The sequence below is a fragment of the Anopheles moucheti genome, chromosome 3 (assembly GCF_943734755.1).
Source record: "Anopheles moucheti chromosome 3, idAnoMoucSN_F20_07, whole genome shotgun sequence".
Classification (NCBI taxonomy): Eukaryota; Metazoa; Arthropoda; class Insecta; order Diptera; family Culicidae; genus Anopheles; species Anopheles moucheti.
Genome location: NC_069141.1, coordinates 38,226,542 through 38,242,332, shown reverse-complemented (window position 1 = coordinate 38,242,332; position 15,791 = coordinate 38,226,542). Strand labels below are relative to the sequence as shown.

The 15,791-nt window shown below is 40.4% G+C and overlaps 2 protein-coding genes across 2 annotated transcripts in view; both read right to left on the bottom strand.

Moving 5' to 3' along the window:
* Positions 1-210: 210 nt before the first annotated feature.
* On the bottom strand, positions 211-3,208 carry LOC128303142 (putative SERF-like protein). Its single transcript, XM_053040001.1, has 3 exons — positions 2,963-3,208; positions 2,075-2,177; positions 211-1,257 (listed from the first exon to the last, which is right to left on the bottom strand). The coding sequence occupies exons 1-3, from the start codon at positions 2,967-2,969 to the stop codon at positions 1,188-1,190; spliced, it is 180 nt and encodes a 59-aa protein (XP_052895961.1). The 5' UTR covers positions 2,970-3,208; the 3' UTR covers positions 211-1,187.
* Positions 3,209-6,171: 2,963 nt separating this feature from the next.
* LOC128301653 (uncharacterized) overlaps positions 6,172-15,791 on the bottom strand; it is a 38,581-nt gene continuing 28,961 nt past the window's right edge. The window contains exons 3-7 of the mRNA XM_053038238.1: positions 7,234-7,292; positions 7,001-7,157; positions 6,748-6,928; positions 6,370-6,678; positions 6,172-6,303 (exon numbers count right to left, since the gene is read on the bottom strand). Of these exons, the coding sequence (XP_052894198.1) occupies positions 6,295-6,303; positions 6,370-6,678; positions 6,748-6,928; positions 7,001-7,157; positions 7,234-7,292 (715 nt within the window). The 3' untranslated portion in view covers positions 6,172-6,294. The remainder of the gene's footprint in view (positions 6,304-6,369; positions 6,679-6,747; positions 6,929-7,000; positions 7,158-7,233; positions 7,293-15,791) is intronic.

Here is a 15,791-nt window from a genome sequence, read left to right as displayed (position 1 = left end):
GTGGTGTAGATTTTGTTCTAATTAATAGTAAAAATAAAAAAGTATCTCAATACAAGCAAATAAAAATGAACTTATCCACATAAATATTACAGGTCATTTCCATCATTACTTCAGTGCCGAGAAATTGTGATCATCAAAGTTAGCAAAAAAGAAAATGTGGTGATTCGCAAATTCACACTTCATTTTTTCATCTGGCTGGTTGGCGTTCTATACTTGTTGAGCATATGAATAAAATGGCATCTATAAGATACAAAACGGCACAAGGAAGAGAAAGTTTTCCAGCTGTGTTGGCGTTAAGTAAGTAGAAGAACCTTTTTTTAACGGATTGGACGAAAGCACAAAATCATGGACGTACCATACTAAATATTCACGACACGAAATGTATAACGAGATAGCGTTCAAAATACAGTCCCAATCGCTCAATCAATATTCTTATGTGTCTCATCGTTGTCAGGTTAGATCGAAAACAACATGAGAATTGCACCCTTTTGTTTTTAACCTCAACTGTGTGCGCACATCGGCTACGCGTAACCATTACCCCACAAGACAGTAACGCTTCCACTTGCTACTATACCGTTTAACTTTAACAATACTTGAAACGCGTGTATGTGTGTTTGCAGCTTTTCCTGCCGTTTTACATGTTGCTTACTGTTTCGTTTGGCTTGTTTGAGCTCGCTGAGTTTGCTGCTATTGCTTTATATCGGGACGTCGTGGACTGTGTACTGTTCAATGCATAGCATTTTTGCTCTCATCTGTAGATTCAACCTAACCCACACGTCTAATACTAGTTAGTGTAAACCGAAACCATAATAATGCGGCTTGTGCACCAAACTGGTAATTTGTGAAGAATCGTTCAATCAAATCACGGATAAAATATCCATTGCGGTCGTGCAACTTTGTACCACCTAATAGTTTTGCTACAAACTGGCGGCTTTTTTTTCGACTATTTAAAAGTAAAACGATCGTATCTTCAACGAAATGACAGCAACAGCATGAAGAAAGTTACTTCTACTAGCAAAGGACAAATTATTTCAAAAAACATGTTCACCAAAAGTAAAGCGTATGCGGATGAAGTGCACGAACAGTCAGAGTGTATCGGTTAGTACGATGGGTTTGGCCTTCTTTTCGTGATTATATACGAATTGGGGGTGCCTTTCGGCGCTGCTTCACACGTGTCGGTACGGACATTAACTCTTGATCGGATGCTGTGGTGCTTCCTCCTTTTTCTGCTGCTTTTGTCGCATAATGTCAGCATCACTAGAAAAAAAGAAGCCTATTAATTTCATATACTTTGATAGATAATACAATTTACTAACAAGAGATGTCTGAAATCCGCCTCGTGACTATGTATAGTGACTTTAACACATTACACATAATAGTAAAGCAGAAAACCCACCCATTACGCACAGTCGAGTGAACAAGCTCTTCATGCCGCTCGATACAAATGTTTTGAAAAATTTTATATACGCAAATATCTCTGATCTGTCTATTGCTAACAAGGTTAAACAAATATAGTTGCCATTGGGGAGGATACATGACAATGGAATCCAAAAAACTCCCAAGAACACAAAGCAGGAACGAAGGAAAACAATAAAATAGCCCACAAAAGTTAACACTAAGCGAATTGATAGCAGAAACAAACAAATATTCGTAAAATCGCTTCAACCCATCTCGGATAATTAATACAATAAACAGTGTTGCGTCTCAGATTTAAAAATTCCAAAGTGAAAAGTAGACAACGACCTGCAGGCTATCGTGTCAAAGCATATGTTAGTCCTATATTTGAACCGAATCATTTTTGGCCCATGCAGACTTTATGAATCTTGTGTTATTGCTATGTCTGTTCTTTTAGAAATATCTATATTGCTATCTAGCACCTTCATAGCGTAAACACACTATCTCATCAAAAAGCAATTCTAATCAACTGAAAGGAAATATACGAACATTGGACTACATGCACTTAAAAAAAAACACGAAAAGACACGAACAGATATCAATGCGCTGTGGAACAACATTCGATAAGGAACGAAACACCCAGGCTGATTTTGGTAAAGAAAACGGATGTTTCACCTACCGCTGCTTCCTCTGCTCGTGAGTAAGCCCGTCGTCTCGTTGCTTCGGTTGACCGGCATTCTTTTTCTGGTTCTTCGCACGCGCCAATTCACGCTGGTTTCCACCTGCAAGAAGAATATAATTATAATACCGCACTACTATCGTAAAAATAACATCAAAACCAAATATACATGATACAAGTAAGATGCGCCTTGGCTGGAATGATTTTGTCGCTGTTGTGCTGAACGCTGTCGGTAAAAACATAAACAAAGCCTCCCCTTCTCCCAGCCTACTTGCATAGCATTAACCAACACTTCGAAAGCAGCATGCTGCTACAAACCGAACCGTCTGCCTTTTATTCAGCGCGTCTCATTTACATACCAAACCCAAACAAGTCTTCAGCGTTTCAAACTGGGAGTGGAGCCAGTTTTCTCCAGGTGCAGTGTATTATTTAACATCTTCACCTTTTGCCCAAAGAGACAGGCGATGGTGAAATGCCCATCTCCAAATGGAGCTTTCGAATGTACCAGAAGCACCGAACAATGGCATTTGTCTGTCATAGGGTGGGAAGGTTCATAGCGAATCTACGCTATGAAAGAAAAATAATACGCGCTATTAGCAGGGTATTTCTAATTGAATGTAATTCGAATTATTATCAATCCTTCACGCTGGTTATATGTAGTTTGAAAACATTCTAATGAAAGCTGCAAAATGCATCATCTCCAATGGCCCCAATGGCAGACATTACGTCGCACATATACGTTTTCTAACCTCTCCTGTCCTGGGCTTCCGTCCCTAAGAATCCTGCCCCAAAACCGCAAATGATGCAGCCGTCCACGCAGTGATAACACTTGTTTTCGTATGCACCGGTACGAAATATTGCAAGCTTAGCTATTCGCAGCATACTTACGGGTCATTTTCTATTTTAGAATCGAGTAGAATACGCCAAAAACAACTCTCACTGCAGGCAGATAGAAGCGGTTCACCAGGGTAATGCGAATATGCGATGCAGTAACGAACCCGCAAACAGGAAGCACTATGGTCACGATCGATCTTAAATGCACCGGAACTGTGAATTTGGTGTAGGAAGTTTCCAGAAATAGAGCCTTTTTACTTGATCTATCGCAGTGGCAAATAATGGTCTTTCGCTACACACCGAGTGTATCCCAAAATGAAAGGGTAGAGAAGGTAAGCCCATGATTCATTTTCTGATCCGGACATAAGCTGTCATTCCGGTTTGACAGTTGGGAGCAATACACAAACGGGAAAACGTTGCAACAAAAGTAGAACTAACGATTAAATACAAAGGTTATGTACTAAAGTTCTTTTCGACTTCGTTCTTCAGCAAAGTTCTTCAGCCGTCGAATAACTTTGAGTGAACCAAACCAAGTAATTCTTATTATTAAAAGTACGAGAACAGGAGAGATAAAACCGTCACGTGTATCAGGATTGTCAAACACATTTTACAAATCGATAGACTGCAACAAATCAACGCAGCTAATGGAGGCATGGCCCATTGCAGTATTGTACGATGATTCTTTCACAATTTCATTCATTCCTAGGTCAATTGGTAACACTTTATTCTTCTGCTTATCCAGCGCTACAACCGCGTTGGTCCTTGGTCTGCTAAATCGATCATGGTCGAATGAGATCGTAACCAATATCCTTGCCTTGCTGGTGGTCGCTTCAATCTCAATAAAAACCATCATTGAGATCTGGGCAGTTTGATTTCTCAGTAGGTCAGTCCACCGGAGCCTGCCTCATACAGTTCGTCATCGTAGCGGCACCTCCATTGTCCTTTCACACATACGAGACCAAGAATCCTTCTGAACATCTTCCTCACGAACGCTGAAATATTCACTTTGAAAACTATTTTATACAAACATTCAACTCTAGATGAAATAAATTCGAATCGCAATCTTCATATCTTCCCATGGTAAATTTATTTAAACATAAGTTAACATTACCGCATTGTGGTGACATTAATTTTCAGGAAAAAGAAAGATTATCAACTAAACATTCATCTTTAACATGTGCATGATACCGAGAAGAAAAAAACATAATCATATAGCACTGTGTTCTGTGGTTTGATCGTGCTGCGTTTGAACCGATCGACAGCAATCAGATTGATAGACGATCTTTAATTCTAGCATAGAAAAGATTCTCTTCAGTGAGGAAACAAACGCCAACAAACTGATTTTTTCGTCGTCAACTTCAATGATCTGTTAAGCGCGTTCTTTTTAAACACAACATTATGTACAAATAGATGGTCCGGGGGACCATTCGTATACATAACTTTGATTTTTTTTTCGATTATTTCCGCTGTTATTTGTTTTCTGATCTGTCTGGAATTCTGAAATCTAAAATTAATTTTTCGCAAACCTATTCGTTGTGTGCTTTTACATCTGTGCCAAAACATAATTTAAAAACTAAAAGGATGAGCTAGAACATAATTCTGATTTGGACAATTTTCACACTATAGTAACAGTTTATCACACCGTAAATTCCTCTTTTTTCACTTTGTGTTGTGCGTATTTTATTTTTCACGTACAAAATTGACGACTGATAGGCGGAACCAAAAAAAAAACAAACAAAAAAATCACACACACACATTTTTCGCTTAGCGAATATTATCCCACTCGTTTAAATATCCCCACGATACAAACAGTTACAAATGATCAATAAAAACAACGTGCCGGAAATTCTTGCCCTCACATCAGGACACCGAATGGTAACACATTTTCAATAAAGGCGTTCTAGTAGAAGACAAAAAACATTAGCGGCGAATGTTGAACACAGTTACCAGTAGAAACAAATTGCAGTTGAATCGTCTCAAATAGTTTTACACGACACGCCGAGGTGCCACGAAAAAGAAATTGTAAAACCTAACTACTAATATTCCACTATTCGTAGACCACCCATTGCATTACTATTACGTGACGGTTGTCTCGGAGCTTTTCCCTCGCTGAATCTGTTACTAACGAAGCTTAGGTTTATCTTCATGGGTTCGTATTATCTTGTATTTTTTGTCATTTAAGTTCAATTCTAACTCCCCCGCTCCTATTCAGCCCTCGCTTAACTACTCTGTACACCGAGTATGCCCTGTGTTACTTCAAGGGCCATCGCAATAAAACACACGCCATGGGGCGCCGCTTCAATTATCAATTCCTATTAACACTAGTAGTTTGCAAATTTAAATGTTTCCTTCCCTGTTGCCACGAACAAGAGAAAAAAAAGCTGCCATACCACTATCTATGATCATTCGCATTAATCGCTATGTTTTGATTACCCACTTCATAGTTTATTGGTTAAAAGTTGTAAAAAAAAAAGAAACATGCTTCCACAATTCCACCCGCCAGTTCTTTCGGTAAAATGTCAGAACGAAGATGATGGGGGAATTGGTTTGCAATGTTTGTCTTTTTTTCGTCTCACCTAGCCGAAAGTACATCTTATAAACAAATACGATTATTTATGGTATTTAAAGTAAAGTTAACTAGTGAAATACAAATAAGAAAAAAATGAAAACCCTTCATTGACACTTTCTTGAGCAAAATCCTAGGTCACAACAGGTGGTTGATTACAGCCCTCTGTATTGATCTTCCTCTGAGAAGATGAATATTGTCATTAAATATATCATCCATATGGAACTCTCAGCATCCAATCCAGAGTTATCCAATTTCTCAAACAAGAACCAATATCTGGAGCGAACCAGCAGACCGTTGACCTTACGCAAATTGGATTGAATTTGCGCACAAAAAGAAGCACAACCTAGCGCATTGGCAGCACATAATGGTACGGAATCTAGTTCGAATTTAACGAACACAGCTCGCAATTGGTTTGCGGACCGCAAAGTCCGCCACAGGACGGTGGCATCTTGAACGCCAACACTCCAGCCGTCTGGAAGTTGGCATAGTTGTTCCAGCAGGCAGCAGCCGCTGCTGCAGCGGCTGGCACCTGCCACAGCGCGGCAGCATTCGTTGCCAGCTGTTGCTGCTGTTGTTGAAGCTGCTGCTGCTGTTGTTGCTGCTGCTGCTGTTGCTGCTGCTGTTGTTGCTGCTGTTGCTGTTGCTGCTGTTGATTATTTTGTTGTTGAGATTGTGGTTGTTGCGACGGTTGTTGTTGCTGCTGTTGCTGCTGCTGCTGCTGTTGTTGCTGTTGCTGCTGTTGTTGTTGCTGATTCTTTTTGGATTTTGCTCGGGAGGAACCTTTACTGCGGGTCACAGTACCTCCCGGGGTTTCTACTCACATAACCTACAAAACAAAAGCGGAAAGCACGTTAGTGAGCTGGTGGAAGCTAGACAGCGGCAAGGCACGAACCTGAAGTATTTGTGACGCCTCAAACGCGGTGCCGGGCAGCAGAATGACCGGCGTCGAAACGTGGCCCGCCTCAACGCAGATCATGTTCGGGTACTCATCATCACCAAAGTCTTGACACTCACGGGCCTTCTCCATCCACGGGTTCCACACGACCGTGTCGGGAAAGTTATACTTCTGCAGACGCATCTTGCGCCCGGACACCACATTCGTGATTATGTGCTCCTGGGGCGTGTGCTGGTAGATTCGATCCGTCCATTCGTTGATTGTCACCGCGTCACGACCCTCCTGATAGATGGCTCCGTCCCGTGTCTGTAATATGGATTGGTGGTACACACTTTACCGATGTTCCCATTGCAGCAACATTTCGGCACACCTTACCTTATCGATGAATGTACAGCCGTGCAGTCCCGTGATCTGACACCGGCGCACGTCCGGCACCTTTAGGTAAGTGTGCAGCAGCAGATTGAACGAGAAGGTCATGTCTTTGCTCGGGTTGTACACGCCAATGTGAAAGTGGAGTTCTTTCTCGCGTAGAATCAACCGGTACGTGATACGGAAGCTGCAGAGAAAGAGATGCAAACGTGGTACATGTAGCGAACATTCGTGGACGATTCTAACGACCCTTCCTTACGGATAGTTCCACATCGAGCGGGTAATTTCGTTGTCCATTAGGCTGAAGACTGCTTCCACGTCTCCGCTCGGTAACCGTTCCGGGGCACGCTCCAGCGTCCATCGTACCACCCGCCCAAAACCATGCTGTGGACCAAAGTTCCAGGGGCCAAATTGGGCTGATGGAAAGGATTTGTCGACATTAACTTCGATAACAGACATGTCCGCACAACCTAACAGCTGATAAATACTTACGGAAAATGAACGGTATACCACCACGGATTGCCTTCTTCCCATCAAAAACTGCAAGTTTGCTGTAAATGTAAGAATAAAAGAGATATGTTTTAAATTAACATTCCATTCCACAGCACAAAAAATTAACTGTTAAATAATTGTTAATGAGCATCTATGGTTTTGGCATGATTTATGGTGTGCATCGCCTTGGCTAATGTTCAATTCAATCGATACGGTTCTCAAAGTACGTTGCGATCATAAAAGCTATAACTCGAACAGTTTAGCATAGCTTTTGCGCTTCCGGTCAAACGAAGGTATGCAGTAAGTGTTCTTGGAGAGTTATATTTACCGCTTACTCATTAGCTCATGCTTAGGAAACGATCAATTGGGTAATATTTAGCAATATTTTACAGTCCATTTTCTTACCATTAACGGACGGGTATACCATGTGATACAAATCAAGCTAACCTAAGCTTCAGTTTTGTTAACTTAATAATGCACAGCAATCAATTAGAATGAAGCTCAAAAGTTAAATTAATTTCTAAAACATTAAGGTATCAAGTAGGTATCAAAAAATGATTGTAATGTAAACCATTGTGCCTAGTTTTTTACATAAGAAGCTCACATAATCACAAAAAATACTTTTAGGAAAGTAATTCGTTGTAATTCTTATATTTGTATACATTTTTAGACATTGTTTAAAAATAGTTCGGTTTGCTGACCATTATTGGGTCTACCAGAAAGTTATCATCGTATTGTAAAAGTAGACGCCACTCGTACATCACATCAGACAAATATGTGGTATATTTATTGGTTGGATATCTGTTGATAATTATACATCATTAAATTTTGAGCATTTTCACAGAGGATTTTTTAAAACTTTATTTAAAGTTTTCAGCAAACAGATACGTAATTTAACACAATCGTATCTTCTGAAGCACTTATCCGTGTTAGATCTCTTGTTTATTTCAAGAAATTTATTTAGCAGTAGTAAGGATTAGCCTAAACATACGCCAAGCCCAGTGAACAAGCTTATTCGACAACAAATCAAAATTTTCCCTCACGGAAAGCCATGGCCTAGCCGTGGTGTGATAAGAAAGATGTCAAATATTAAATATTGATTCCAATAAACGGTCAGAACATAAGACTATCCATGTGTCAGTAATTTTCTATCATGACATTGTTCGACTCAATGTTACTACTTCTGTTAATAACGATAAAACAATGACAGAATAGATAATGATAAATTCAACCTCATCTATTTTATAGTTCATACATGAAATTACTCGATTAGCACATGTTTCGATGCGCAATGCGCTTCATTTTTTGTCGAGTGAATCGCAAATTGAATGAATTCATTCTTGGATTTTAAAGACTGCATATAATTGCATATAATTTATCATTTTTCAGACAGTTGGGAAAAATATAGTTTCTTATAGACAAACCTATGATCAAAAATATGAAAAAGAAATAATATTCAAAACTTTGTAGAAAAATGACTGGAAACTTGCCTATACACCCAATATGTTTTTTTTAATGTCCCACAAATTCAACAAGAGCAATATTCAAATAAATTAATGTGCAAGGTAATATTCCTTATGTTGTATGATGTGTGTTAATATTTGACTATGTAGCTAAATACTATACATTTATTAATATTATTGTCACTAATTAGTACTATTCTTGAGCTTTTTTAAATTTTCTATCGTCACTATAAATAGGTTTATTCGTGATTATTTATACAACTGCTAAACTGTGTACATTTGAAGTGACATGCGTTACAACATTACATAATCGAACCAGTAAGTCATTATGCACCAGAAATGTTCAAAGAAAGAAAGTAAACAAACCGAATAAAAAAGATGCGAAGACAGTATGTCAAATGGACTATAATTTACCCATTATAAAAGCGTTGTAATAATATAATAACATACTTCATCATGCGCATCACGGAGCCGATCATCTGTAACGCGTTTCATCTGGTTTTATTGAATGAATGTCAAAAACTGGCCCGCGTACACCTTCTTCATTCATTCATTTTGCAATGACATTTTAAAGGGGCCAGCGTACCACCTTTTCTTTGCCGATCGACAACTGTTTCCTTGGTGGCACGATGAATGAAATTGCCACGCTTATCAATTAAACGATACCGCCGGCGGTGTTGGCGTTCAGCTGTCAAAACACTCACTCATTCATCTGTGGAGCCTCCGAAGACCTTGCACAACCGGAAATGTGTAAGCGGCCAGCTTGTTGTAACGTACGCACCGCATCTTGAGCTTTCATTCATGGGACCGAATGGATCACCTGGTACCTTTTTTCGCATACGATCGCATTGATCGACTAGATCGGCATCTGCTTTCGGTGAAATCACCGGAAGTGATAACGATGGGTACGTTCGATACACTGTTTGGGGTCATGTTGATGCACAATTACAGGCTCCCCCGTCAGCTGCTGCCGGTGCCGGTGGCTTCAATTTCCCAACCAACTGTCGAGATGCATTGACAACATCATCATCATCCGCTCACATATTTTTTGTTGCTGTCATTTGAGCGTATGATCGCAAGTGACATCGTTTCCTTCATCCGGTGATAATTAGCTTCAAACTTAACGAACTATCACTGAAATTCAAAAGACTCTTGTCTTAAAGCTTCTAGAGTACGTTGAAATATAGCAGCGCTCTGTGCGATAGGTTCAAGCGCGCATCCACATGATCGAAGTGATGAAATTAGCATACGGTGCGCGCATGATCATGTACAACAACTACACGATGAGTACCATTTCACTTCAACGAACAGTCGAGAAGCACACAACAGCAAAGCATCCGAACGCAATAGCGCCTGATGCTGATCAGCTCAGGTCGGGTTTAACTCGACAGGCATCCATCCCGAATCACGCGAACCGACGCGATCTTGAAGCGCCACTGACCATTTGGCCAACTTTGTATACCGGGAGCGCCACAGATGGTCAGAACGATGACAGACCTTTTTTCTTTTGGCCACCGTCTTTTTTACCTCCCAATTGTTCCTCACACACACACTTCGCGGCCTTTCGCTATTCCTCTATTGGGGTTGCCCGCAAAAGTGTAATTGTTCGTATGGTAATGAACGGTCCAGGATAGTTAATTACTTTTTTCAGCAATCAATTATCGAGTTACCGTTTAACGCGCACCATCGTTGTTTGACGCCTGTAGGATCGGCCCCAAGCCCTTCTCTCTCGCGCTCTTTGTTCCGGTTTTTGCTGTTGTTCGTTCAGTTGAAGTTGGAGCTTTTTCTTGCCTTCCTCCCGTCTAAAGAGTCATCTCAGAACCCGTGGCGTCCGCAGCCATTCATTTCGTGCTTGCCCGTTAGCGTGCATGAGGAATGGGGATGCTATGGGGGGTTTTCATGATTCTTCCTCCCTTCCCCCTCCCCCCCCCCCCCCCACACACACTTTGTTAGTACCGCTTGATCGTGATCTTAATGTATGTGTATTTTTTTAGTTCATTAATTTTGTCGGCACCCCCAGCCAGGGGCTCATCAAGCGAAGATCGTCATTTTAGAGGGCACCCTTGGTGTGGATGGTAATTTGATTTTTTTTTCTCCCCTCTTGGTGTACCGGAATATATTTTTTGTGGATAGATTTTCTTTGGGTACACAAAAAAAACAGTACACACCTCGTGGTGCAAAATTAACGACAAGCAACCGCTCAAAACTGTTCGGACGTTTATGAATTTCCAATGCTTACCGTTAGAATGCAATGGCGTAAATTAAATTGTAGCCTCACGTGAGTGTAACAGTACGTAAAGAACCAAATTGATTACAATATTGATAGTTAGTAGAAATGTAACGTACTTATATTGGTTGTTTATTTAAAGTTAACATAATCAACAGATAAATTTCATAGATAGGCCCTAGAAAATAAAATATAAATGATTTTTTTTTTAAATAAAATATTGATTATCAATTTGACCTTTTAATTATTATATTGACAATTAATTTGACAATTATTTAATTACAATTGTCACAAGGAAAAAACACTCCATAAATTCTTAATTTGAAACAGAATTGGGTTGGGTTATATGAAATGTAACACGTCTCAATTTCTATTAAAACGACTGCAATGTCTTCGTTCGTGGTTGCTAGTTGTACACCTTGCGAAGATTTTTACAGAAGATGATGCATCAACACCGTTTCCATCGGCAAATAATGATGTTGCGTACGAACTCTATCAACATTGTATCTTAAATTTTACCCAAAAAACAGACCTTATCTTTGCCGTTAAGTGACAAATTACATTTACTTTAAATAAAAACCTGACAAACAACGGTTATCATATCCTATCATATGATGCTATTCGAATGAAACACACATTAACAACACTCACAATTTACTTCGTTTGAACTGTAGAATTTATTACAAAAAAATACATACACTTTGCATCTTACGATGACTTACGACGCAGCTAATGGAAATGCAAGAGAAATTCAAACACATTGCCAGCGTAAGATTTGGCTAGAGTGCCGGTCAGTCAGTAAATAATGGTTGGGCCTCTTGAAGAAACGGGTGGTTCCGGCTGTTTGAGAGCAACTTCGTATACCCATGCCGTTTATATACTTTTAAATAATTAGGTAACCAATAAAAAATTGCAAAAAGTTCCCTTCGTGTACGATCGCAGGCTAAAAAAAATGTTCCAAATGAAAAAAAAATGAAACCGGTACTCATTATCTAACCGAAAAGAAAACAAAAACATTAGCATTAAATGCGTTCGGTCACAATAACGGAAAGACGCACTCCCTTTTAACTGTTGCTGTTTGTGAGAGTACCTGTTTCCGCGCAGCGACGATCGTTTGAAACAATTTAAATTTTCATCACTCCAAGTGATGGACCAGCGAAGCATTTATTTTACATCCCCGGCAATTATAAGCCCCAAAATGAATGGTATCGTGAGCGAAACGTGACTCAACGACACGGCCGGTGTGGGTTCAAAACGTTGACGGAAATGTGTGTCCCCATGCGGAGGTCTTGACTGTTTAGAAATGGGTAATTAAAATCACAGAATAAAAGGAGAAAACTATTAACAAGTTTTTGGAGATAAACAAGAATGTTAAATCTGTTTGTATGAACAAATAAATATAAGAATATTATAAATTTTAGTAACTTTTTATTTCTCGTATAACGGCGAACGGCTCCATTGGTTCTATCGTGTACTATTTTAATTGGTGTTAAATATACAACTATATCACTACGACGTGGCTACTCTTGTTTGTTTTGTTCAATAGAAATCCTTGTAAAAACGGATATTAAACGAATGAAATCTATTCACATAATTTGCACAAAAAAGTTACTTTCAACATTTGACTATCGAAAGAAAACTTATCGATGTTCGTCTTAATACCTAGTTCGAGAAGAAATAGCTTACCGTGGACAAACAACCGTACAAAAAACGGGGTTTAAATGGATAACTCATTAAGATCGATAAAAACATCTTTTCCTCACACAAGTTTACCTCGCCGTAAAACAAAGCAACCGTTTCTTGCAATTCAAAAACCACCCAACTGGCCCAACCCTTGCTGGGCGCAAAATAAACGGCAATGGGTTTTAAAATTCAAGCGTTACAGTACATCTGTGTAGAAGAACTTTTTTTCGCCCTATCCTTACTTGCCAACACAGGCCCTTAGCGTACGCAGGGGTGGGGCAGAGGAAAGGAAGTCAATTACTCATTTCGATTCCGGTTGTACAGTATCAACTGCCATTAGTGGCACTTTTGAAGTCGAGGAAATAATTCTTCACCATTTTTTGCTGTTGCTGTTGTGATCCTTTCTCGAGTGTTTTCTTGACAGTATCGCTGCCTTTTGAAGACGGATGGGTATCTGTTTATTTTTCTTATGAATGTATGTATCCCTCGCCCATAGGTCGCCATCCTCTAATGACCATCGTTTAACGGCTCATCACATTGGGCAAATAAAGTCCCACACAGTCAATCAAGTGAAGTCAATGGGCACCCGGCACTTGAAACGCAAATTAAATATACCTAGAACATTTAAAAAGATTCGTGACCACCGTGGGGATCCGAATGAGCAATGGATTCCAGGGAAACTCGGTGCCACCAAGAAACCTGTTTCTAATCCGATTATAAAAGTAACGTGAACGAGTCGGCGCAATGTATTGCATCAAAAAGAGATTAAGTTTTCGTTCGAAGTAACTAATGGAAATAATAAAATGTAGCAATGTACTTGAGGCAAAAAGGCATATATTAGTACACAGTTGCAAAACAAAATTTCAAACAGAAATTGAGCAGTTTTACCTTCGAGTAGGCGCTATGAGGAGAATAATTAGGACCAAGAAACCTGGCCGGCCGGTCAATACAAATAAAATCCTTGCAAGAGTTTCCGCTGTCAATGCTCTTGTGCGAAGCGTGAATTTAACTGACGTTGAGCCTTGAATTCTCAAAATGTCGCATTACGAAACGTTGCCCCGCTCCAACATTTAATGAATTACAGCAGACATATTTTTCTGAAAAACCCAGCTTAAAGAATGCATAGGAATTAATGATTAATTATCATTATTAAGATCCAAAAATGAATTTATTTGAATCATTAAAGATATAATGAGTTCCTGTTACAATTGAACATTAGAAAATACACGAGTTTCCAAAGGAAGATCATAGTTAAATAGAGATTTTTAATGTTCACTTCGTTTGCAGTGAATAACTTCTTCACAGTTAGCCTCCAAATAGTGACTTTAGACTTAGATGTTTATCGGCCGATACTTTCTCTATGCCAAGCCCTTCTACGTTTGGTGAATGGATAAATCGGTGTCTCGATCATCGCTGACGGTCGGTTTTCTTTAAATTCGCCTCTGCAACATATCTGTTTTTTTTCTGTTGTTGCTCTCTATGCTCATAGTACCTCTCTCGGATGACCCATCGAAACGTCAAGTCACTCGTACGCCATAAATTAACCAACGCTAAAACATGTGGTTCTTCGTTGTCGGCGTCTATGGCAATGGTAGCGCTCTGTATGCTTCTCCTCGCCCTCTAACACCCTCCCATCACCCCTTGGCTCACGGTCAATTTCCATTCCAACCCTATTGCCCTTTTGCCCTGCGCTCGCTGGTCCTTCCGGGTTGTCGTCCTGAATTCCTCCCGTGTTTTTTTTTCCTTCATTGCGCGGGAGCACAAGAAATGTTTATGTACGTCTACGAGAACGACCTCACTGGTGGTGGTGGTGGTGGCCATTTGTTCCCGCTCTTCTTCTTCTGCTTTTTGCTGCTGCCCTTGTTCACGTGCGCACTTGTGTTGGAAAGTTGAGCGCCTGGCTGTGTTGGTTTTGTATAGAAAGTGTGCAGAAAAAGCACGTGGTGAAAAACGCTAATGGCGCATCTCGAACCGGAAAACACCTCCCCCCTCTCCCACCGGAACCGTGAGCGGGCGGGTAGCGGAAGCGGGATGGAGAGATTGAACGAATCAGGAGCGCCACTCTGTCCCACTTTGTCCCGTGGCACCGTTGGAAGGCAGGAGTGGCAGTGTATGCCTGCCCAACCGGGGGGCAGCAAAAAAGAAGCCAACATGACAGCATTTATTTACGACGCGAGACGGTTGGCGAACACGTGCATAAAAACCAAAACAGAGAGAATGGCCGATACGCGTCGGGAGAGCGCAATCGGAAGCGAGAGAATCGGAAGCGAAAGGGGAAAAGCGTTCGTTTTTATGCACGCAACAGTCGGACCGTGATGACGCCAGAACTCCACCATTTGTCCACGCCTGGGTGCCCCATGGCCACCTTTCGGTCCCCTTTTTCGGATGGCAAGGCTACAACATTCGGACGCCCTCTCCCGGAAGGGCGCACGGATAGAAAGAGCAAATGCACCAGCTCAGCTATATATCTCGGTTGGCTTCAAAGCTGTTGATAAGTTTTGGGAATTTGTTACACGAATTGGGGAAAATATCTACGATCGTGTTTGGATCCTCGGAACATCCCAAAGCACTGGGATTGATTATGATTTACGTAATAACAAATATTTCCTTTTGCATATGTTCATAAACATTTTCACTAAAAGCGGCTTGAGGCTACCAATAGTAGAAAAAGTGATGAAATATAATTCTAATGTGCAATTATTATTAATTGACAACCAAAATCCATAGCTTTTTTTATTCTCTTCCACCATCTTCGCTTCAACCTCATTTGTAGTGTTTTATTTCTTTGTTGAATATTTACTTCATGTCACTAATTGTTTAGACTTAAATAACTAAGTAAACCCCTTCTTACATTTTCTACAATTCTTAAGAATATTTTCCAATGTTTATATTCTAGCAATCTTTCCAACAACACATCACATGCCACCCAAAAACGGCACAGAATCTGCTCGGAGCTAACAACGAATGCCAGCAACCAAGCTGATGGTGAGCACACATAAAAACACAACATCGATCCGATCAGCCGGGACACGCACGCCAGGGCAACGATAGGTGAACGGGGCAATTGTGGAGAAAATGAATGCAAAAAGGGGCAGCATGAAAAACCAAACAAACTTTAACGCCGGCTCCGTACAGCATCGTTCGTCGTCGGTACTAATACCAACCAATACGGTTCTCCACGCTCC